This window comes from Chelonia mydas, chromosome 9, assembly GCF_015237465.2.
Source record: "Chelonia mydas isolate rCheMyd1 chromosome 9, rCheMyd1.pri.v2, whole genome shotgun sequence".
In the NCBI taxonomy this organism is placed as follows: Eukaryota; Metazoa; Chordata; order Testudines; family Cheloniidae; genus Chelonia; species Chelonia mydas.
The window spans coordinates 31,560,562-31,586,667 of NC_057855.1; the positions used below are offsets into that span (position 1 = coordinate 31,560,562).

Sequence of the window (26,106 nt, forward strand, 5' to 3'; positions counted from 1 at the left end):
CTACTCTGAAACCTTTCATTGACAGTTGAGGATGCCCTGCCCAATGCTGGAACTCTAATGCTATCCTATTGAGACTGAAGCTCCTGGTTCCTCCCTGCTTGTTGATGTATGAGACAGCTGTAAGATTGTCTTACATCAGTGACAACATTAATATGTTTCTGGTTTTCTAATCTTATGGCCTTCAACTCCAGAGCTTTGTGCAGATGTTTCTTTTGTGTCTTGACTATTTTCTTTGGACCGATATCTTTAATTTGCACTGCTGAAGCCTTTGGATAAATAGTTTGTTATTATGACTCTTAGAAGATCCCACAGAATCCATTACCTTAGCAATTTCGTTACCCTCTGTGGGACTCTGTAACTATACATTCATGCTACCAGGTAACGGACTCTTGAAAGTCCATTAGAAAATGTTGGCACAGTCTTATATGAAATCTGGCCTATAATGAAATATCTGTGCACTACACACCGTGAGTCCTGACAATCTTAAAACATCCTGGTAAACATGCATATCATTTGATACTTCTTGGATCTCTTTTGTCTTAGGAAGGTTTACAAATTATTAGTATTTATATGATAGCACCCAAGTTATCAAGCAATAAAGCAGTATTAGCCCTCAATCTCTTCCTTTGTCATGGTGTCAAATGCACAAAGTCAACAACTGACTTGGAACAATGTGAGGTAAAAATGTTTGTGAAAGAAGTGCAATTTTAATGTTGGTGTTCCTTGAAAGAAGAGAGGTAAGACGTAATGAAAAAAACAAAAAACTTGGTGCTTAAGTTAAGGCCAGAAGAAATAAAGAGTTTTGTTCTGAACACATTTTCGTCAGTTCAAATCAGGATAATTTGCCTGATGTCAATGGAGTTATGTTTGTGTAAAAACACAGAGAGATCAGAACGAGGCCATATGCCTTTTGAAAAAGCAACAGGAATACCATATTGATGGCTCTTTTCAAAGCAAAGGTAGAACTTCTGATCTGAAGTTTGGAACTTACACTTGAACTTTGCACTATCCCCATTCTCCATTAAGAAATGGCATTACCCTGTGTTTATATCAGGATTAGTGGACCTGCTGTGACCAATAAATTTACAAAGCTGGGTTCCTGATCAAAGTGCTATTCACTTCAAAGTGCAGCAGCCTATTGCTGCTGAAACAAGGAATAGAGGAACACAAGGTTCATACTGTCTGTAAGAGAACAGCATTCATTAGTTAATATTTCCATATAAAGAAGACTGTTACATGCAACTTTGCTTGGAATTCTCTTAAAACCAAACGTCTCGAACTGCAGTGTCCCTGTCTGTTTATAAGAACAAAACCAGGACTTCTAGTACTACATTATGTCACACACAGCAGCAGCCAGCTCCTGTTTTCAGGTGTATATATGCCATGTGGGTGTTGTTTGTAGGGAATGGTATCTATTTAATGTACAGAATAACAATGTCTATTTTTATTTGTATGGTCCTTTTAAAAATTGTATTTATTACTTACCGATTCTGCTTCAAAATCTAGCTGATTGTAAGGATGATGTTGCATCTTAGGTAAAAAATGCTGTTTTCCAGTTCAAAAAATTGTTTTAACATTCAGGGAAAAAAGACAGACTAGCCCAGATAATGGGTTGGAAGCTTGTCTCCTATTTTGTTTACATAAAATATCTTCTTTGGACGTTTGGTAATGAGAGACACTCTTTCAACCCTAGGCCACTAGTTTAAACATGGCCCAGGATGATAGACACTGGAAAACATTTACTCTTGTAAAGCTGTTCAGTTGTTTATGAAAAATGCTGGTAGAGAGAAAGGGAGATGATTGAAGGGGAGAGGAAAGGAGACCTTGGCAATGCCAGTATCAAAGAAGGAAGAATGTATACCAAACCAATATAACCCCCTCTCAGATAGCAGCCATCTCTTGCTACTGTTCTACTGCAGTGCTGAAGGTTCAGAGTTCCAACGCTGATAATGATGCCTAATAGGGATAGGGTTGTTAAATAAAATGGAATTTGTTTTTTTGCATTTTTCCTTTAAAGAGAAGTTACTTCCTTAACTTTCAAGGAAAAGGAAAGTAAGTTGTGTGTCTGCATTAGGATATGGTATTTAATTATACAAGCACATACAATTTTTGCATAGAATCGCTACCTCATTTAGTACATAGGTGAGACACAGAAAGGGACAGAACTAAGATTGCATGGGCAAGCATAAATCTGGCATTTCCTAACTCTTGAACATTTGACCTTGCAACCTAAATAACTTAATATATTTTGCATGCAATCTAAAAGTTCACTACTGTTCCTTCCACTGTTTTCTCTTGCCGAGATCTAACCTCTAAGAGCCTGATGGGAATGCTAACTCCAGACTATACTAATGTACACTAGCAGAGTAGTTTAAGATTAATACAAGTGGTAACACTTTAAAAAAAGTTCAATTGCTTACTGAGCCCTTTTTCCTCTTTCTTCTGCTAACGCTGATGGAGACCAGCCAGTCTTGTCCCTGTTTCTGCTCATAGTTGAGTTGTTTGCTGCATAGTTGAACTGTTTTCTGCAATGTTATTTACATTTACTAAGTGCAGTTTTCTTTTAGATTATATGCCTTGTTTCCAGCCTATAATATAGGGTGTGTTCCAACAGAGCCAAGGGCAGCAGAGAATAATGCTGCTCTTAGGCCTGCCCTAAGAAAGACAGAAGTAGAGGTGCAGAAATAGCAGGATTCAAAATAGCATTCTGAAGCCTCTTTTCAAATTCTCTGTGCTGTGAATGGATACACTCTTGTCAGCCCTAACTTTCAGCTCCCCTGTGCATACCCATAGATCTTCTGCAAAATAGTAACCAGCACAGTTTGGGAGGGGTGCAGAAAAGGTTGTGCCTGCTGCTGCCACAGCACACATGCAATGAGGTCTTTGAAAATTTGGCCCTAAGCGTGTGCTTCAGAAAAGCCACCATTATAATCAACACCCTCTCATTCAGCAGTGAGGCCAAATATTCGATGGACATGAAGAATGAACCTCCTTCTCATCCCTAAATGGTTGGTCTTCTCTGCATTCAGAAACACATTGATAGGACATGTGTGTTGGGTGAGATGGAGATTACACTGTTGCCTGCGGTATGTATGGTCTGTAAACGGGCCAAAGACCTTGACCTCCACTGGCATCAATCTACCACCTTTTACCAGCATTCTCTTCCAAATTAAAAATATATGCATAATAGTTATTTAACCTTTGAGCTACCAAACACAAGCCTATTGGCCAAGGCGTGTTCACTTCCTCCTCTTTGGCCTCCCGGTTTCCCATATCACGCACCTCAAGTCAGCCCAGAATACAGCTGCTAACATTTTCTCCCACACCCACTGAGCTAACCATGTCAATTCCTTCTTTGAATCCCTGCATCAACTACCTCTTAACTGCTGTTTTAAGTTATCCTTGTCTCCAAGGCCCTGCACAGCTCAGATCTTGTTCCGTTGCATCTCCCATCAGTTCCCCCGCACCCCAATTCACTCTACCAGTGTCAGGATCACTACCCTTTCATTGCCTAGTGTTTTTCTCTGCTGCATCTCACTCCTCACATCCTCTCAGTCCCAGTGAAGCAGGCTCCCACCTCTGCCCATTCAAATTCTCCCAAGGATTCGCTCCTTAGAGGAAAGAGAGAGAGAAGGTTTTTTATATTTTACTTTTTAATTCTAAGTTTATAGGACCCTTCCTAGGGGTCTCCTGTGCATCTAGTCTTATCTCTGTCTGTCTTTTAGACTGTAAGCTCTTTGAGGTGGGGACTTCCCTTATTTGCATTTTGTATGTAGGTAAGCATGTCAAGTGCTTAACAGATAACAAAGTAAGTTAATAAATCATAAAATAGGTTTACATTATTGCCCTACTAGCTGGTGAATAGTTTTCTGAACTAGGGCAGTTCTGTCTGATTTCTTTCAGTCCAGTCTGCAGTTGGCTATACCAAGACACACTATGTCTGTGCTGTATAATGTCACTAATGTGAGCCTAAAACGTTATCTTTATGTGTAGATGAATAAAAGACTGGATACGTTTTAGGCTTAAATTATCACCAGTATTCACATAAGAAATAATATCTGTTCAAGTAAAGTTCTAGGTTCTTGCCCAGGCAATTTCATTTCACTCTTGTCCATGTGTTTATTTATTGTCCAGTCTGTCCTAGGGGTTTTTTTTTAACCCATTTATTTTAAGGATATTGATCTTAAATGAAGGACATTCAAGATTATAATGTTGGTTGCAATAATTGTTCAAAATAAAATGTATGTTTAACTACTATTTGGTTCTTGGTAAACTTAAAAAAATAGCTACAATACTACTAAGATTTCATTTTTTTACTACTTTTCTCAGTTAATTAACTTAGGCTTCTACTCTACAAACACTTACACATGTTCTTAACTTTACTAGATGAGTAGTCCCCACAGGGCCTTAAAGAGTACCCTTGTTATAGTCAGATCTTAAATGCTACCTTATTCTAACGAGTCAATATTTACCACTGGTAAACAAAATGACGTTTTTAATTTATTTTAGAATTTTAAAGAATAATTTTTTTGAAAGCAGTACTAGTATTTTACAAATATTGACAAAGCTGTACTTAATTGTACAGATGATGACACTGAGTTTATTTGTGTTCCGTATAAACAAAATTGGTGTGGTGTGCCACATTTATGAAATGCAAAACCCTGCATTACAAACATGGTGTAATTATTTGTTTCTCTGAGATAATCAGGAGCCTTTTAAAACATTCCTGATAATGTACATTAATTCAGGCTTCTTGTGCATGTCCAGGTACTAGTGCAGTCCATCTGTGTGTACAGTAAATACTATGTAGGATTATTCTCAAGACTGTGCAGAGCACAGACTCATTTTCTGTTGAGGACTGTAGGGTTGATCAGTTCCCCAGGCCCCACATAACTAAACATGACAGTTACAAATTACTTGTCAAATTTGAGAGCTGAACTTAAATACACATTCCTTCTTCACTATAGGAAATCATTTCCCCTTTGCCAATCAGTAACTGAGTTTTTGAAGGATGGGGAAGATTTTTCTTCTCCATCCGCCAGCTGAGATCTGACTTGTACAAGGTTCTTGTGACAAAAGAACCGCTGTCCCTGAAACGAAGGAACTGTCAGGACCGCTCCTGAGGAAAAGGAGGAATCAGAAAGTTACAGTTTCGCTGCTACTAATAAAAAAGCCCGAGGAACTGGACTCGCGGTTAAACAAACACTCCCCACCCGAGCTGGATGTTTACAGCCGCTTGAGCAGTGGCTCTGTGCTTTGTGTTGCCCGGACCGGGCTTCACACTTGGCCCAAGCAGGGGGCTGTGGTGATCTTCGCGCTGGACACGCCACAGTAACCTCCCTTCCCCCCCAACTCAGCCAGGGCGCTGCCGACCGCCGCTGGACTCCGCGGCCAGCCCACCACACGAGCCAGGGGCCAGCGCGGAGGCAGGGGGCAGACGCAGCCCGGGCTGCAGGGGCTTTGAGCGGCATGTTCCTGCCCGAGCCTCTGGGCAGCAGACTCCTGCCCCTGGGCGGCGAGAGAAGTTTTCCAAGCACTGGGCGAAGGGGCGGGGGGGAGCTCTGGGCTGGGGAAGCCTCTTCCCTCCTCCCCTCGCCTGGAAGAACAACCGGGATATTCACGCGGAGCGGCGCGATGCCAGAGAAACTCCTCCAGGGGGACCGCGCGGAGAGGCTGCCGAGCCTGCAACCTGCCTTTAAAAGCCCCCCGCCCAGGAGCCGCCGCTCGGCACAGGCGAGCCGGGGCGCCCGCGATGAGGCCAGCCGCGTGCTCCTGGGGCCTGGGGCTCCTGCTGGCCGCCGCGCAGCTCTCCCGCCAGCAGCCGCCGCAACTGAGGTAACGGCTCGTCGGGCCAGCAGCGCCGCCGGGCTCGTGGGGGCGCCCCCGCCAGCCGCTGCTTTGCCACCTGGGCCACGCAGAGCTCTGCCCCCTGCCGCTGCCTCCCGACCCCTTACACTCCTGCCTGCCCTTCAACCGCCTCCTCCTGACGCCTGCAGTTACCCCCCGCCGCCCCTCGCCCGCGCTGCGGCTCCAGCTCTCGCGCCTCCGGGTCCGAGCCCGGCGGGCGCCAGAGGCACCTAGGCAGGAGCACGAGGGGGCGCTGAGGCACCGCCTCGCACTTTTGCCCCTGCTGGCGGCTCCCCAGCCAGCCTCTGTGCTGCTCCCCGTCCGGCTGCGGCGGCCGCGCCTCGCCTGGTGCCACGGGCGGGGTGAGTGAGCTGCAGCCCCTTCTTTGCCTGGCAGAAGGAGGGAACATCTTGTTCGCCACAGAACGGCGCCAAGGCAGGGTGGGTGGGGGCGGCTGGGCTCGCTGGCTCTGTCCAAGGCGACTCTGTTTCTCTGTCTCCTGTGGGAATAGGCAGGAGGAGAGGGGTGTCAGTCAGAGAAGGAAAGACCCGAAGCCCCTGTCCTCCAGTCCTGGCTGGGGGGAAAGGTGGGACCCGAGGCTCTCTTTGGCATGTGTTACATCGGGAGGGGATGAGCCTGTGCGCGAGGGAAGACTCAGAAGGGCAAGAATCCAGGGCACTAATCTTAAAGGATTCCCCTCTAAATCAACCCATTCTGCTTTTAACAAGCGAGAGTGAAACGTCCGGAATTCACACGAATGACTGAAAGGTCCATTGCAATAATTGAACCTTGCGAATTAAGGGACTGGATAAGAACAGGAAAAAGCAGGGATACTGCGTCGCAATATATTTTGTTCATTTATGCCCCCACGGCACCCAGGATCTGTGCAGGCAGTTCTGACTGCAGGATCAAAGCCTTAAGTAGGATCTAATTACAGTGGTCAAGTTATCTAACACTTGACCTATGCCAGTAAATATTGTACAGTATATATAACAAAATCTTGATGAGACATCACCTCAGCAAAATGCTTGCTGAGGAGTGGGGCATTAAGATCAGCATTATTTGTGCAAATTACAAAGTGTGAAGAAAAGGAGTACTTGTGGCACCTTAGAGACTAACAAATTTATTTGAGCAGAAGCTTTCCTGAGCTACAGCTCACTTAATCAGGGTCTCCTCTGTTCTACTTTTCTCTTATGAAAGAGAAAAAATGAGCACGGAAACTCTGCCCTTTTCTAGTAACGCATAGGAGCATTTGTTGGCATTGTACAAAAAAAGCCCAAGCATCTCAGTTTCTTGTATTTAATTTGAAAAAAAGATTCTGGTTATACCTTCAAAGGGATTTTTTTTTATTTTGGGGGATATTGGAATTAAAAACAAACACCCTGTTATATAATTTCTTGGATGAATAAACTTGCCAGCACTGGATTCATGGGAAGAAAAACAACGCCCACCACCTTGGCTGTTTGCCACATTCTTGTCTTTTAATACTGATTTTGCATTTCTACATATCACCTTTTCAGTGATTTCAGAGAGTTTTACAGCCATGGCAAAGTACTCGAGCATGAAGGATGTGCTTACATTAAGCATGCTTCGCTGAGCCAGGGCCTAATTACCCATCAGCGCCATTAGACGAAATTAGGATCTATAATTCCCACCAGTGCAGCTCCAAATGGATGCTGTGATGCAAACAGGAGTTGCATTGATGGTGAATTATGGGTCCTGGTATTCCCAGTATAGGAAAAAAAAAATCTATGAGATGGCTTGCTTTAGAATTCTGCTATAAATTGTCATTTTAATAGAGTGAGGATAATGGGGTGTGGAGGGGGGGACACCTAACTTTACATTTTCTAATGACTGCTGGAAAAGTGTGCTTTTTATAGAAATATAAATTGTTGTGGTATTTTCCCCTCATATTTTGTTTACTATGAACAGGGCAAAGCTTGTACTTGAACAAACTGTGTAAGTATAACAGCATGCAGCACTATATCTAAAATTTTTAAGGGCTGAGCTGTCAATTCTAGCCACACCTCAGTTTGTGCATTAAAAGTTGTACTATACTACAATTTAAATATCTGCTAATGTTATTCAATCATTTATTTAAAGTTGCTGTACATTTTTGTATCAACATTTTAGCTGACATACCCACCACACAGGTTAATAGTCTTTCCATCTTCAGCATTATAGAAAGTGTTGATGGAATATATATTTCTAAACTAAGCAGTATTTTTTTTTATTCCCAGGCCTGCTTTTACATGTGGAGGAATTCTGTCTGGAGAGTCAGGGTTTATTGGGAGTGAAGGATTCCCTGGAGTTTACCCTCCAAACAGCAAATGTACTTGGAAAATCACAGTAAGACTTTCTAATATCACAAAAACACTTCTGAAAAGAATGAAGAGCTACCTGTTTTATAATGCCAACGTTTTATATTAGGTGACAGATGCCTCTGATAATGAGTTGTTGGGCTTACATATTTCAGCTGTATGGAACATTTTTTAGGGTTACATTAGGTACAGTGCCAAAAGTGAAATCCCTGCAAGCTGCATGGAAACTTTTTAAAGACACCGTAATAGAGGCTCAACTTAAATGTATACCCCAAATTAAAAAACATGGTAAGAGAGATGTGTGTTATAGGATACTTGACACTGAAATGAGTTTGCAGAGCAGCCACATTATATCCATGAATGATGCTAATAAGTGAGCAAACACTTAAGCTGAATGGCTAGAACTGAATATCCCTTCAGCGCTGGACATGTTATAAACCAGAGACTTCATAAAGAGGCTTTAACTAAGCTCCTTTTACTTTTCCACAGGTATGATGATGACAAATTATGCTACCAAAGACATACTTAAAGCCACACACTGCCTTCTGGCTACATGCACAACTCCCATTAACATCAGTGGAGAGTTTCTCTGGGGGTCAGTACTAGTATATGGGCTCCGGTCAAGGAGGGAAATGAGTGCTCTGAAAATTCTCTTTTGAAGTTGCCACTAAAGAATATATAAAAAAGAATGGATAGTGGTAGTGAAATAGGACATCACAGGATAATACAGCCTTGCTGCTATAGAGACACTGATGCAAGTAAGAGACAATGATCTTGTGACAGTTGTTTTTAAATTACTGTCAGAGCAAACAAATGATGTGGATTTAATCTTTTTATTATGCTGAATTTGGGTGGAGAACAGCTTTTTGTGCTGACTTTAATCAGTGCCCAACTTCTTCTAGAAAAGAACAATCTGAAGTATGCTCCATTTTTATTTAGAAACTTGTTTCTCGCTGTCTGGAGAGACTCAGTTGCTTTTTTAATGTTTACTAATGATTACTGGTTAGCTATCCTGAAATCTGATTGGCTGGCAAAGATTCCATTTGACATAATATAAGACTGTGAGACAAGAGTAGCAACAATAAAGCTGATTTTCAATAGCAGTTGGTACCATGAAATAATTTTGAAATCAGTTCTTCATAAGTTTGAAACATCATCTTGATATTATTGAAAAATTACAAAAGTCAAGTTCTTATAAAAGACTTAGATTACAAATGATTGCTAGGAAGTACACACTGAAGAGTCCTGTTGGCAGTTCTATTCCTGCTAACTAAGTCAGAAAAAAACCCCACAACTGATTTTATTTAAGGAGTGTCCCTATGGTATGTTTTCATTGCAGAATTAACTTGAGCGATCAGCGACTGCTTCTGAGCATCCTTATTAGGTTAGCCTGGATGTGAGCAACCACACTGAAGTTAGTGGGTCCTCATTGGTGCTTCACTCCCCCACATGTGCGTTGCTAGAACTTCTGGGGACACATCCAATGGTTCTTTGTGCTGCAGTAAGCTGGGACACTGATTCTTTCACAGTGAATTGCAGGGGGGAATTGTAGGAAGGCACTGGAGGACTATCCACACTCCAATGATTTAGCCTGCATCCTCACTGAAAAGTGGGCTGGTTACCAGCCCAAGTGAAAGTGGCACTCAAGTCCAGTCAGGCAGCTAGCCCAGGTTTAAATACCACCAAACTCTGGTAAGAGAGTTGTATGTGTGGCTGGGAGGGAGGGCAAAGACATCTACTTAGTTATCATGTAAAGGCCTCCTCGACTAGTATCTGATACTAGAGCACCTTTTGCCAGTCCATGGTAGCAATGTGAACCTTGCAGGTGATATTCAGCACAGTGCAGAATCTGGCTCAAGTCTGCAAAACTGGAACAGCTATTGTTTTGCTTTCCATGTGGGTTATCAGAGGCATGGAAGTGTTGTTTTCTCAACCAGAGAATGCCATCTTCTTTAGGAGAAATCCAAAGTTAATTGAGGTAAGGCAAGCAATTTGAAAGTAAAATTCCTTTATAAAACACTAAATAGGTAATATAATATAAAGTGAGACAATGTGACCTAGCAGATAGAGCACTGGATTGTAACTCAGGAGACCTGAGTTTTATTCCTGGCTGTGGCACTGGTATGCTGGGTGACCTTGGGCAAGTTACTTCACCTCTGTGCCTCAGTTTCCACACCTGTAAATTGGGGATAATGATACCTTCTTTTGTAAAGCTCTTTAAGAGTTACTGATGAAAAGTGCTACATAAGAGATAGGTATTTTATTATTATGGTGTCTGATGATGTCTTCCACAGTTACTTTGCTAAAGCTAGAAGAGACACAAGCCCAATTAAGTTTGTTATTTAAAAATGCTGGTTAACAGACACAGCTGCGCTATTCTGAGAGCTGTAAGAAGTGTGTAGCACGTGCTAGCGCGTGTATTGCAGCTTTGGCAGACTACTCAGAAGCCTTTGGTTGGTACTGCTGCTGCTAAGAAATCATCTTTACTCTTGTTTCCTCTCCTGTAGTAACTTGCATAGTGTCACTCATGTGTATCACATACATATGCTTTTAATATTGTATAATCCTTTGTTGGCCATCACCCGCATAGTTATGTGTTGTCCTGTGTGTTTTTGGCAAACCATGCAGTTCCTATAAAATCCAGCATGCTCAATGTGTAAAAATAATACTCAAGACTGTCACAGTCATACAAGGTGATGTTTTTATAGGTTCAGTAGCTGGATTGCAGAACAGGTTTGCTGAAATAAGCAGGGTTTGAAAAATCCTCTGATCAGTGGAATTGGAAACTTGCCCTCATGAGCAGAGATGCTTAAGTCAGTTTCTTTAGACTTTAGTTCTCGAAAGCATCTTGTTTATATGGTTGTGAAATTATCCTTCCAAATATGCACTGCTGCATTGCTTGAGATGGGGGGAAAAATCAGCAGCTGGAAAGGAGGGGACGGGAAGAAAGTGGGCACAGAAATTGGGCTTCCTTTCATTGCGTTACTCCCCCATTCCAATATCTTTCATATTAATTCTGGCTAATATGTTTAATCTCCTGGCTAGCAGACATCTGACAAATTTTTCAAGTCTTGACCATAAGTATAGTGGGAAAGGTGTTCTAGTTATCCATAGCACCACTATGGCTAAACACTCAGCATTTTTATTATTAAACCCTGTTTTGGAAAGGTTTATTATTCAGCCAAAATCATTTAAGTCAAGTTTAAAACTTGGCATTTAAGGCTCTGGTCCACAAACAACTCCCTTTCTCCCTGCCCCCAACATTGTAGTAAATAATATGGAAGACCAAGACATACCAAGAACTTTCCCAAAAAGCAGGAAGAGGTACACTTGTGAATAGGCTCTGTTTTAAGTTAGAGAAAAGTATGCATGTATTAGGAAGAGAACAGTTGCTCTTAGTGGTGGTACAAAAACATCCAGGGACCTTACTGTGCTAGGTGCTGTATATATAAAATAAGAAAGTCCCTTCATCAAAGTGCTTACAGTCTAAATACTGATGTTTTTAGAACAGTGTACACCATAAACAACTTTCCCCAAAAATGTTTAGGGATATATTCTCCTTTCTCTGCTAGAGAGACATGTATGTTTGCTAACAGGAGTATATAGCCTCTCTGTGTATTTAGTGTAATAAATCCTGACTACATTAATAAACATTAATTTGGTTAAGAACATTCACAACATGGTAGGGTCTGCTGGGCTATGTTCGCGTATACATATTGAGAACTAAAAGGTAAATTAACCATTAGGTTTGGTTCAAAGTAGCTCCGGATCCAAAGCACATCACTAGATCTTCAAAACAGGCTTTAAGTCTGGTAAGGTCCTGAGCAGTATGACTACAGAGTGGCACTTGGTAGGAAACCTGCTCCTATTAGGACCTTGATGCTGGTAGGAGGTGGCTGTCAATAGAATAAAAATGACCCTCCAAGTCTGAATACACTGCTTCAGACTGCCATCCAGTGTATTGGTGTGCATGCCCTTACCCTCCCTCATCGACACTCCTGAGTTCTACCCTCACCTCTCACCCTACCAAGGCCCAAATGTAGGATGCCAAGTGAATGACAAAATACTCATGCACGAAATATAAAATGGTGTGGAGTTTATTCCTGTAAACGTTGTATTTGATGTATGTAATTTACAACAATAAAAGTGAGGGGACACCAAAGCTCTGTGGGAGATAGGTACTTGGTCTAAAGTTAGTTATGTCCCCTGAAATGAGGGATATGTGAGAGGTGCTCCTGCCCCCTGTATCAGGTGGTAGGAATATTACCCTCAGCCTCCTGTACACTGCACCACTCTTTGAACAGAGTCTAGCTGGGAGCGGGGGCTGTGCTGCCTCGGACATGCTCACCCACTTTCCTCCAGTCTTATAGAATCCCCGCTATCAGTGAGGAGGGACATGAGGTGAGGACTGGCCACTCTTCGCTGGGTTTTCCTTCCACCTGTACCCACACTCCATTGGGCAAAGCAGCAGTTTACATTTCTTCCCCATTTGCTGTGGAAACCCCCCTTGAGGGGCATTCCAGAGGCAGCAGCTTTTGAGGAGCAACTGGCAGCACAGCTCACAGCATGGGTCCAGTAGGAGGAGTATAAGGGATGTATATTGGTGGAGGGGAGAGGAGGTGGCAGCAGGAGGCTATACATGCGTCCTTTTGTCTTTGGCAATCTTTCGTTTTGGAGTCAGAAACACTCTCACTCCCCTCATTAGAATTAGGACACTCCACAACTGTAAACTTGCCCCAGTGCACTCAGGGTCGGGTCAAGAATGGCAGCAAGTCTAATTAGCAGAAAAATTCTGGATCTATTAGCTGGGCAACTATAGTTATGTTTAGGATGGGAAGAAGAATGGAACAGTTTTTAAAGAGAGGGTCATTGAGTTGGTTGCTACACCAGCCAAAAAGTGCCTAATGAAATTGCAAGCTTATTGATATCTACTATCTATACACCAGACCCCAGTATTTGATCAGAAGGATTTTGGTAATTACTGTAAGAGATACAGAAGCATAGTATCTCTTGAACTTCTCTCACCAACCAGCTGATTTGAACGGGAGTTGGATCAGGCACCCAATTCAAGTACTAACCCTACCCTCCATTTTCTCACTTTCCCTTCCTCTCTGGCCCCTTCCCTGTGCTGGAACAATATGGAAACAGAGGAGTGGAAGTTGGACTGCTGGTGCTTGTGTGGTAATTTCTGGTGTACAAACAGGACAGGGTGAGACTGCATGGCCCTGCAGGGGAGTAAGCTGCCTGGATTTCAATTCTAGGTGCTTGGGAGTGAAAAGCAACAATTGCACACCCAGTGCTTCCCTCTGCGAGCAAGAAGATGGGGAGTGGGCGGAGCCATGGCTGTGTGTCCTGTCCCACCAAATACACCAGCTAGCAGAGTTTCCCAGGAGCAATAGGCATGAGCTGCCGCATGAATGGGGTAGACATGACATAGTAAGGGAGAAGCAGAGGAGAAATAGTGACTGAGCTACAAGCCCTGCCCAGAGCTTGTTCTGAGGCGTTGCAGTTTTTTTGCTGCCCCAGACTTAGGGCCAACGACCAAGCCCAAAGGCTCAATCTAGTCCAAAGTAAACAAAACTGAGTCCTGCTGGCTTTTGCTCCATTAGAAAGACAGGGAAGAAAGTGATGTTTGGAAAATGGTGGAAGAAACATTGGCAGGTTTCAATACATGTTAATTTTCAAGCTTTTAAAATGGGGTTATTCTAGTGGAGAACAAAGAACGAGATACTGTTTTCAAAAGAGTCAGATGCTGTGAGTTCTGCTGCTGGACCAGTTGTAGAACTGAGCTGGTAGGTATTCTTAAAATGAATCTGCTGCTCCACAGTTTGTATTTCAGTTAGGCACCATGCTATAGATTTGTTTTCCAAATGGCTTAACAGCTGGTTTAACCTGGTAAAATTATTTTATTAAAATAATAAAATATTGACAAATTCCTTAAGATGATGGAGGGTCAAGTCCTTCAGCGTTTATTTATCCCCATGGCTTGATTACAACTACACATGTGAGTAAGGATTACTCCTGTAACTATGGGTTGGATCAGGCTCTGAGCTTGAAAACCAAGACTGCATATGCTCATTGAAGTTTCATAACTTAAAAAAAAAAAAACAAAAAAAACAAAAAAAAAAACCCCATAAATGCCTGCTAAAACAAATAGTGTGGAATCACTTTTCAGATCAGTAGGGGAGAGGTCAAAAAAGCTTTCCTAAAATATAATTCCACCTATGAAACTAAAATAAGGAAGGCAGAATTGTCACAAACCTTTCAGTCTAAGACCCCAATCCAGCCTGCTGTTCTGTACAGAGTCCCACTGACTAGATTGAAGCTCTCTGTGGGACCATAGGCATGCCCACATGGGATCAGAGCCTCAAGGGCATACCTACACCTCTTGACAACAATAGGAATTTTGCTTGCAGAGATCAGACAGACTAATGGGGCCTGATCCTGACAATACAATTTATTGATGCATAACATCAGTGGTATTACTCAGTGAAGTGAAGTTATACATGTGCTTTAATATTTTCAGGATCAGGACCCAAGATTTCTCCTAAGAAATGCCTGGTTTTTACTAGTTTCCCAAACTCTTTTAAAATTATATATATTATATATATAATTTTACATACAAAAAAAAAACAAGTTAAAAGAAAGCTATGGTTGAAAAGTTAAGAGAAAATGCCAGTATTAATGTTGCCTGTGCAACTTTTTTCCTGCTCCTTTGCATATGTGTATAACAAGAGTCTCTCTCATATTGCTTAGACGGTGACAGAGCCAGGAACAGAATCCCGCTCTCCTGATCCTGGTCCAGTGCCTTACAGATCATTCTCTTCTTTTGGATCCTTCTGCCTCATTCATTGTCCATCCTGTGCACTGAATGAGGCAGGGAATCATATAGAACAAATAGTCTTTAATTATGTGATCGTATACTATCATAATGCATATAGCCCAGGAGGCTAGCATTTCCTCACATTCCAGAGCTTCACTCTGCAAACTTCTATAAATAAAAGAAAGAAAGATTCAGTCATGTGGAAGCATATTGACCCGTTCATGGGTCATTAACAGCTCGTGACTAGGGTTGCCAACTTTCTAATTGCACAAAACCAAACACTCCTGCCCCGCCCCTTTCCTGAGGCCCCGCCCCCGCTTGCCCCCTCCGTCACTCACTCTCCCCCATCCTCACTCACTTTCACTGGGCTGGGGCAGGGGGTTGAGGTGTGTGGGGGAGGGAGGGCTCTGGCTGGTTTATAATTTAGCCAAATCTGAGTGGATTTTCACAGGGATGGCAAAAGGCACCTCTCTGGCTCTAGAACCTTCCACCTGCCAATTTTAAAGTTCCTAGTCTAAACCCTGGGAAGAGCAAGATCGCCTCAAAGAAATGATTGGGGGGAAAACCCACAAACATTGACTAATTTCCTTAAACCCATTCTCTGAAACAACTGTTTTTGCTGTCAAGTATGAGAGCGGTAGCCGTGTTAGTCTGGATCTGTAAAAGCAACAAAGAGTCCTGTGGCACCTTATAGGCTAACAGACGTATTGGAGCATAAGCTTTCGTGGGTGAATACCCACTTCGTCGGGCCACTACATGCATCTGACGAAGTGGGTATTCACCCACGAAAGCTTATGCTCCAATACGTCTGTCTATAAGGTGCCACAGGACTCTTTGCTGTTTTTGCTGAAATTTTCAAAAATAACTCCGAAAAGAGATCAAGGAAAACTTTGGTCCATATGGTTAAACTTTGGCAGAGTTGTAAGTGACTGAAAACTTCAGCTTATATTGGAAAGTGTAGGTAAACTTATCTATGGGCACACTACCAATGCTGCCACTACTAAAATGATTAAGACATGTCGTTGCCCCTAAAGGCCAACCGAGTTGGGACCCTTTTGTTCTAGGCACAATACAAACACACAGATATTGGCAGTTCCTACCCCAAAGAGCTTACATTATTTTACTTACTAATGCTTTGCCTCTCTGATAATCAGGACGGTTCTATTTATCTGCTTAATTTTAAGGCCAAGTGTTTCAAATTTGGATGTTAATTGACTTGTCCAAGGTCAGAGTTTGTACAGTCATAAATAATACCTGGTTCTCCTGACTCCCAGGCCTGTGCCTTAGTCCTTCCTCCATAAAAATAACCTTATTTTACTGTGTGTCAGACAGGCAAAAAGAAGGAAATTCTGAGTGAATTAATTGCTGTTAGAAAAGAGAAGTGCATCAAGAATGTCAAATGTGCCCTGCATCCTCTTCCCCTTCAACCCCCACTTTTAGTGCGTCTGAGTTATTCAGACCAGTCGAGGAGTTAATATGAGCTGGAGAGATGCATATGCTGGAAACTTTATACTTTCTGGGCTTCTGCAGGTGTGGATAAGTTACATTTATGCTCTAAACTACATATATATGTTTAGAATCAAACACTCTGTAGTCCCTCTAGACTACATTTCCATCTGCTGGAAAAAGTCAGCTACATTTCTGTTTTCCCCACAGTGGTTATCCATTCAAGATAAAAATAAATGGGCAGATTTTTAAAGGCACTAATGGCAATTAGATGCCTGTCATTTATGCTTTTGAAAATCTCCCCCAAAGTCACTAAAATTAAAATGATAGAAATTCAACTTATTTAGGAGACTGATTTAAAACAAAAGGAACTTTGGTCTTTCTCTTTTAAAACTTCCACTTGTTGCTAATTACTTTGTTACAGGTTCTAATCTCTGATGTATCACAAGCACAGGTCATTTGTTTAAGCCAGGCCGGACTCGTGTGTCACCCCCTTCCCTGTGGCAGTGCCAAGAGGTTACCAAGAGTTTTAGAGCTGTAGGAATTTAGATTTCCCAACCCGAGATTTGTGGATAGGGCAGCCCTTGGGGCTGATCCTCAGATGGTGTAAATTGTCATCATTCCATTAACTTCAATGGAGCTATGACAATTGATACCTTCTGAGGTTCTGCCCTAAGCAACTCTTGCTGCAGAGAATTTATCTGCATGAGCACTAACCCACCCAGGCAACGCCACAACTTGGTATTACAGAGTTTTGTTAGATATTGTTTTGGGGCTTCTGCAGGAGGCAAACTTTCTCCTGGTTATCTTGGCTTCCTGTGGGCTAGGGAATTGCCAGCTACACAGGGCTTGCTCAGGACAGAAGTCTATTGTATAGTATTAGGTCCTTTGTAGGAAGCTTGTATTATAGGTTCTTTCATTCTTTAAATATATGTATATAAAGAAAAGTCATGAGTTACTCAGCAACAGATAAAAGCCAAGGCTGAACCTTCAGTCTTAAATACTCACAACTTATTTTTCTATAGCTCTTACAAACCCAAAGACTCGACAGATATGTACATGCCTAACCTGCATAACTATGTAACAGTACTGCACATCCAATTCCTACCGTTCATCACCACCACTCATGTCATGTCTCAAATTTAGATGGTAAACTCTTTGGAGCAGGAACTGTCTCCTTGCCTTGTGTAGTGCCCAGCACATTTTTGGGTTCCAAAAAAAAATATGTGTTTTCTTTCTGGACAAGTGGATAAGTGTACTGAGTTTTGAATTGAGATCACTTTGTGTATTTTTAAAAAGCTTCCCTGTTTCTGTTTTAAACGTAATTATTTCTATCCAAATATATTCTCCATTTAACCAAAGTCTTTAGATGCTTTTTGTTAAAGCAGCAAAACAGCATTAGGCCTTAGTGTTCCAGGAACCAGAGAGTTACATTTTAAATTGCTTTTTGGTTAAGGGTAACTTGTGTCTAGACCCTTATAACCAAAGGCTCTCTTACCATCATCACATACTAGTGGCTTGCTCGAACTCTGTAGCCAACATGTAGTTTTACATATTCTTTATCAAAACAAGTATTTCCACTACATCCATGGAACTAAATGGGTTCCATCTAGTTGTTAATTTGAGCTATGCAGTATTAGCCATAAAGTTTCCCTTTTTCTTTTTTAAATTGATATTGTGTTTATTAAATTACTACTAAAAGTGATCAGAAAATGTAAAATCCCACAAATTGAAAGGCTTTATTATCAACCCTTGAATGCCACAGATAACCAGGATGAGAGAGGCAAGTGAACTAAACTCAAAATTGATTGACTGGTTCATATTAAAAAGATGGCACTGACATCACCCAGTTATCAGAGTAGCAGCCGTGTTAGTCTGTATTCGCAAAAAGAAAAGGGGTACTTGTGGCACCTTCGAGACTAACGTTTATTTAAGCATAAGCTTTCGTGAGCTACAGCTCACTTCATCGGATGCATTCAGTGGACTGCATCCGATGAAGTGAGCTGTAGCTCACGAAAGCTTATGCTCAAATAAATTTGTTAGGCTCTAAGGTGCCACAAGTACTCCTTTTCTTATCACGCAGTTAGTTAGCCCTGCGTTGATGAGTTCAATGATGGATGTGACATCACTGGCAGAGGATGTGCTTGGGCCTTAGAGTTGCAGTTGAATTGGGATGTGATGGATATTGAATAGCAGTTATCAACATTTGTCAAAGCACCATTCTGGAGAGAGGATGCTATGCAACAGGAAGGGATAGAGCTGGGAACAGAGAGGGAGTATCCCATATTATTTGTTCAACATCTCATCTGTACTTGAATGAAGAATTTGATTGGTAAGTTGGGGGAAAGAAACTTGAAAATATGCACAGTTGAAAACACAAACAACAGTTATGTAGAGCACCAGAGCAGCTAGTCATGTGATGATAATTATTATGTTTTTAAGATACATTACTCTCTCCCTTCTACAGGTGCCTGAAGGAAAGGTGGTAGTTCTGTCTTTTAGATACATAGACTTGGAAAGTGACAACTTGTGCAGATATGACTTTGTGGATGTTTACAATGGTCATGCCAATGGACAACGCCTCGGCAGGTTCTGTGGTACTTTCAAACCAGGTGCCCTTGTGGCCAATGGCAATAAGATGTTGGTACAAATGATTTCAGATGCGAATACAGCTGGAAACGGATTCATTGCTATGTTTTCTGCAGCAGAACCACATGAAAGAGGTATTTTACAACTATGCAAATATTAAAGGCAAACATTCAGAGGCTGTGCTAGCCCATCAGGGGCCCTAAGCAGGAATATTTCTGGGGCTACACCTTACCCTTCACCCACCCCCTAAAAATATTAATTGCATTATTTCTGCAAACCAAAAAAATATACCAACACATCACATACTAATACGCTTGTTAAAAAGTTCATGTTAAATAAGATGAATGGTATTTTGGGGATAATATTCAATGGGGGCCCTAAGCAACTGCTAAGTCTACTTATACCTGGCGCCACCACTGCAAACATTAACTTGTCTTTTATAGAATGTACTTAGACTTTGAGGCCAAAGGTACTTTAAGTTAAAGTAAGGTTTCCTACTTCTTTGAAAGTTATAACATCCAGAACCTTGCATCCTTGGTACTGAAAGGGTACAATAATGAAGAAGTTGCACACTTGTGTTATAGTCAAGGATAATGTATTCACAGTATTTGGTACACGTTTTATTATTTTGGGGCTGGGAGGAGGAGAAATGAAGCCCTAGACTGGCACTTTAAAAAAAGAAGTCTTCAATTTTGTTAAGTTTTTTTTCTTTTCATTCTCAGTCATGGATATTGACTCCTCTTAGGCACAAAATGCCAATTCCAAGCTTTTCTCTCATCCTCAATTTTGCGAAGGGGGAAAATAGTTTTAATTTTGTAGTCTGGGAACAAGGGAGAATCTTTTGATCAGCAAAGTTTATCTTAATACACTGCTAACATGGATCTTATAGAAAAATTATAGCATATGTTAAAGTCTCTACAAAGTAAAGATACCAGTCACAAACAGTTTTTAGTTTCTTTACTATGAACAAAATCCTCCCCATGGGCATGGAGGGCCCTAAATGCAGTGGAACTAGCAGGGTTGTGTTGCACAAAATGGTGCGGCTGCACAGTGGTCTCTAAAACCCTTACACCCTGTGGAGTATTGCTGTGCAGTGGCTCTGGAGAAACATGTCAAGTGAACTGTATCTTCAGCTACACATATCACTACCAAATTGCCTTCTCCAGGAAAGGGAGCACAGGGACCATGGACACTATTACAAGCCCTTCAACTCCTGAAATAAACTTCTGGTGCTCAACCCTATGGGGGAATCTGTTGCTGGACCCACAGAGGAAGAACTTCAGGCTGAGAGCATTTTCTATGGGTCCCATCTGAGAACCCCTACACAAAAGCTTGTTTCCTTTGGCTACACACAGGAGTTGGGAATTTGGCTGTAGTGGAACAACTGTATTAAATGCATTACACACGTGCCCTACGTTTTTGGTCAGTATGTTATGTTTTGTATTTCTAGGAGATCAGTACTGTGGTGGACGACTAGACAAGCCTTCTGGGTCCTTTAAAACGCCTAACTGGCCAGATCGAGATTACCCAGCAGGAGTCACTTGCTCATGGCATATTGTAGCCCCAAAGAATCAGGTGCGCTTTTGTATCTCTTTTAACAGTTACCCACAAAAGTTAACATGTAGGTTGGCAATTTATACTAGTTACTTTGATACTTCATTATGTCAAAGGAACATACAAAAAGGAAAAAACATTAAGAACATTATTAAGGTTACAAATACAGAAATTGAGGGTGTGTGGGGCATACACTATCTATTCATCTGTACTTTCTCTTCATAAGTTGTACAGTTTTCTTATATGTTTCATGGTTCCTATATTTTTCTGGCATTATTTCCAGTGTTTTCTGTTTTTCAGTTGAGTATTACATCTAATTTAGAATGTAGCTTCCCATATACTCTACTTTCTACATGCTGCTGGGTGGCTAGCCCAGGCTTTTAAAACAATGTTTTTTGGGAGGATTTTTGGTTTATTTTGTTAATTAACAGAAGTCCAATAATAAATTAGATCAGAGTAAAATGAGTGCAAGTGATCCATCTCAGAATAAACAAGATTATGAACATCAGGTTGAAGTTTAACAGAATACGTATGGTTTGTGGTATATTTTCTATTGGATTCATCCATGCATACTTTAATGCATATTAAAAGCAGAAGTACATTATTTCAATAATAACTCTGCCTATCTTCATAGGACATGCATGGGGATGTGTCTTACTAAACAGTTTCCACTATAAAACTCTTATTTCTCTCTATTTTCTTATCTTGAGGTCTCCATCAGCTTGGTCAGTCACTCAACTACCTTCATGGTATGCTTACTGCCATTTTATAAGGCCCTACCACTTCTGCCTCGTTTCAGATCCATTTATTTGTCTCTTGTCACTCTGTTATTCATTGAATAAATCCTTCCATGCTGTGTTGGGCTGGTCTCAATCTTAGCTTCATCTTTATTTGTTGTTGCCCAGATTTCTGCTCAATAATCTGTATCATGGCAGGGAGTACACAATGACTGAGGCATGTTTGATAGGTTACTTTTCATAACTACATTAGCGTCCTAAAATTCTTTTACATGCCATCCGGATTTTTCTATTAATCTCCAGCGCATGACCATAATCTTCCAAGTGAAAAAGCTGTCCCTCATAAATATATTCTGCAGATCTTTAATTCTTTTCCATTTACCAAGATTTTCCCCCCCTTGAACTAGAGCTGTAGGTCAGCTTAGTCTTTCCTGTATTCATCTTTAATCCATATTCCTTGCTGGCCATGTACAGGTCATTTAGCAATCTGTAGCTAGGCAAAAAGAAAAGGAGTACTTGTGGCACCTTAGAGACTAACAAATTTATTTGAGCATAAGCTTTTGTGAGCTACAGCTCACTTCATCGGATGCAGTGATTTTAACAATATTATCTGTAAATTGCAGATTACTTTGATGCTTCCCATTTATCTCCAGATGACCTTGAAAACTTTCTACAAGCTTGTAGTGAAAACTTAGGACAGGAGTTTCCTTTTGTATTCTTATTCTTAAGATCCTGTCCCCATAAATATTTTAAGTGTCCAAATGGACATATTTTCTATCGATTTCCATAGTGCTTCTCTGTGCTGTATAGTTTCCAATGTGTCAAGGGCTTTTTCTCACCCACAAAACCAAGTTTTGTATTATTCACCACTTTTCCTTTCGGCTAGCGAACATGAAGGTGTTCTACACTAAAAACAAGCCATTCAAAGATTCACCATACTACTGAGCATATTTTCTACATAGATAGGGTTTCTACCTTTTTGCTTTTTATTAGACAAGGACTCAAATCAAGCCATACCCATTTCCCTTCCAAACCAACATAAGACCATTAAGGCAAGCCTGCTCTAATTTAAACCAATAATTGTTTTGTTGATCTCACTAACTAGGTTCTCCTCCGTGGTGGCCTCTTCTCTCCTTCCATTTCATCATTAGACTTTCTGACTGAACAGCAAGATGCCCAGATAGAACACGAGGAAGCAGACTAGACATTCTATTGCTTTCCTGCATACACAAATTTTGTTTTTATTCCCTCACCATTAGTTCTCTCTGTCTCCTATTTTGTGTCCTTTTTTCTCTTCCTCCATTTGCTCTACCCACTATTCGCTACCTTGTCTACTATCCCCATTTCCTTCCTGCAATTACTCTCTTCCCCTTATTCTTCTCATGTCTCTATTTTGTTTCCTCTAGTACCTCCCTCTCTCTCCACCATCCAAGCCAGTGTCCCTGCTCTGTATGCTCTCCCCCACTTTACTTTTAACTCCATTTGCCCCACTCCCAGCTGCAGCCAATTGAGATTCTGAACCAGAAGACCATGAAAAAGAAGCAACCACTTGAGCAGCACTGGTGAGGGTCCAGTGGAAAAAACAACAACAAAGGAAAACCTTGAATAGTCAAGACAATCTTCATACCTTTTATCCCATTGGTCAAAAAGAGCAGATTGTAGTAGTTACGGTAGTAGAGATCCCCCAGCAGATAAATAACAGCAAGTAATCCCCATGTTTTAGATCTCTGCTTCACTGTTTTTTTTTAAAATAGCACATGTATCATTAAAGGATGACTCGCTGGAATCAACTCTACAGTTATATAGTTTTATGTATTGCTGAAAGGTGCTTGATGGGTCCAATATAAGAACCTAAGTAGACAGCACAATTTGATAGTGCATTCCACTCAGGTATTGAGTAACTAAATTGCTACCTAGTTGAATATAGATTCATTTCTTGGTACATCTACAAAATTAAATCTCTAAAATATACTATCAAAGTAATTCTTCAGCATAGTAAGATCCACATATGCTACAATGGGTCTTCTGCCTACTTGCAACTTTGGGGTTGAACTCACACCTGTCAGTCACTGGCTGAAGGATCTCTCTCTGCTGTTAATTACTGGGTTAGAACACAGTCTGAGACAAATATGGTATCAAGAGACCCAGCCAGAATACTCTGAAACCAGCCAGAATACAGAGGCACTGATCTGTCTTATCGTTGGAATCAAAGTCTGTTCACAAACTCCCCTAAAAAATTAAATGTATGCCTTCTCTAGCACATGGCTTTTTTTAGTAGCAGTCCTGTCAATTAAATCAGGATGTTGATGAGGAACTCTATTACTAGAGCCCTCTGCTGTTCCCCCCCTTCCATACTGCTAGTGGTTCTTAGGACAAACCTTTGTATTCATATATTGAAGACAGCTAATTGCTTGAATAAGCAGACAGATTAAACAATTTTCATCAATTGATAGCAAAGTGAATAAGGCACACTGATGTTAGTTTTATTAGAGCTTCTTGTTATCTTACTGTAAAAAGCCTTAATTAGGTATTTATGTTTTTCCCTCAGGTCATAGAGTTAAAGTTTGAGAAATTTGATGTGGAGAGAGATAACTACTGCAGATATGATTTTGTGGCAGTGTTTAATGGTGGGGAAATCAACGATGCTAAAAGAATTGGGAAATACTGTGGAGACAGTCCACCTGCGTGAGTAACTTCCTTGGATTATTAACATAGCTATAACTATATGTCCTTTTTGATATCAGTTCTTTACTATGTTTTTCTTGAAGTTAGTTTGGCAAAATATGATAGTTTTCTACATCAAGTATATACTGTGGGCTTTTCCTATTATCTCAGCTATATTGCACTGAATAAGGTTAGACTTTTAAATGCCTATGTATATGGAGAGATAACCGCTTGTAAAAGTTTCTTCTTTCTTTTACATAGGCTGTCCTGAATGTGGAACATGCCCCATAGCATTTAATTTGTTTGCTCATAACTCTGTGAAATATGGTTGTTCAATGACAATTTATTTTACTTATTACTGATGATGATGCTTTTCACCAAATTATTTTATCCAGTATTTATTTACTGTATGTTAAATCTTGTCTTACCTCATTTGAAATCTGGTCACACATGTCTCAGTCTCCCCTTTCTGTTCAGTTAGTTGGTGATTTTAGTGCTTTGGGCCTCTGACCAAAGCAGATGTCCTCCCATTCTGGTCCCAAATACAACAGCAAAATATATCCTTGGCTGTCCCTGGGCTAAAGTTTCACCTTTATTGATGCAGAACTGTGCTAGTTGACCTTTGCCCTTTGGTCAGTTTCTTGTTCATTTTCCCCTGGGTGTCAGGCTGACAGGTCCTTCACGCCTGGGTCAAAGAGGTTTCCACATCACCTGTCAGTAGAGCTGTTGAGGAGCTCTATCCCTTTCCAGTGCTACAGGTCCTCGGGCCCTGGGTCATGAAGGGCTTGTATGCACTCTACCCAAAAATCACCCACTTCACTGCTTAAAAGAGTAATTTCTATTGCCCCTTTAAAAAAAAAAGTGGCCTTCTTCCTGGCACCTTTCCAGGCTACTTTAGCACAGCCTTCCTGGACTCCTTTCTAAAGTCTTATCAGTCTGGCCTCTTCCTTGAGCTTTTCCAGTTCCTTCCAGGCTCATGCTCAGAGAAGTAAATACCAATTGAATGCTATCACAATGCCCCATACCCAATCTTGCCTCATCCCTGCAGCTTCTCTTTATATTTTCTGGAATGCCTTCCCAGTATGCCTTGCAACAACCTACACAATTCCCAGAGTCCCTCAGGGATCCTCCTTGAATTCTACTTGGAGTAGGAATGTACAGGCCTGTCCTTAAAAGGCCAGTATGCCCTGTAACAATGTTCTATTGGAAAACATTATTTCCAAACATTATTTCTTAGTAATATTTAGTTTTTCTTTCGCTTTGTGTACTGAAGCACAAGTCAAAGGTTTAAATATGGTATTTTTATGATCTCAATTAATCTCTGTTATGAGTTCTGTTGCATTCTATATCAATGCTCTTTCCATGGTAATGCACAAAGCCCATTCTAAAAATTACATGAAGTGGAGCATTTGTGCCTCAGATGACCCAAAATTTTCCCATTACAAACAAATGAAGTCTTTACTTTAGGATCCTATAAGTCTACTGTAGACCTCAGCTACCTGATTCCACCACCCCATTTTCAGTAGCTGCTACCTAATTCTGTATTCACTATAACACTATTAACATTTTGGTCATTTTCTCTTCATACTTGTCCCATTCTCTGGCTCCTCTGCTGCCCCCTGGACCACTGCTCACCTTCCCTTCAGTTAGTGCTTATTCTCTGCATTAGGCCTTGTGACAGGTTTCAGAGTAGCAGCCGTGTTAGTCTGTATTCGCAAAAAGAAAAGGAGTACTTGTGGCACCTTAGAGACTAATTGGTTAGTCTCTAAGATGCCACAAGTACTCCTTTTCTGTTAGGCCTTGTGTCCGTGAAAGTGCTACGTTCTATAGCACTATCTGCAGTTGTGCTGGCATACTGCTAAAGCAGCTGTGCATGTTAACATCAGAGGGCTCAGACATCAGTGGCACAATTCCATGGCTTAGGATGAACCCGAAAAACATGAGTCACTGAAATAAAAAGACAGAATGCTCCAATTAATTTACGTATTGAATTCAAATACTTTTAGATGAACTCACAAATGAGTTGCCTGAGTTTATTGATCCTTAAACTACCAGAACTCTTCCAGCTTGCTAGTCAAATGAATATGATAGAAGAATATTGTCTATAAGCATTTGGGACAACTTG

The 26,106-nt window shown here is 41.1% G+C and overlaps 1 protein-coding gene across 4 annotated transcripts in view; it reads left to right on the forward strand.

The window, feature by feature from the left end:
• The first annotated feature begins 5,623 nt into the window (after positions 1–5,623).
• The window catches only part of PCOLCE2 (procollagen C-endopeptidase enhancer 2), a 45,497-nt gene continuing 25,014 nt past the window's right edge, over positions 5,624–26,106 (forward strand). Inside the window, exons 1-5 of one of the 4 annotated variants that reach the window (XM_043522831.1) lie at positions 5,624–5,835; positions 8,088–8,196; positions 18,905–19,160; positions 20,477–20,601; positions 23,866–24,002. In XM_043522831.1, the coding sequence (XP_043378766.1) occupies positions 5,753–5,835; positions 8,088–8,196; positions 18,905–19,160; positions 20,477–20,601; positions 23,866–24,002 (710 nt within the window). In that variant the 5' untranslated portion in view covers positions 5,624–5,752. The remainder of the gene's footprint in view (positions 5,836–8,087; positions 8,197–18,904; positions 19,161–20,476; positions 20,602–23,865; positions 24,003–26,106) is intronic. The other 3 variants (XM_043522833.1, XM_043522830.1, XM_037909646.2) reach the window with 3 other exon arrangements.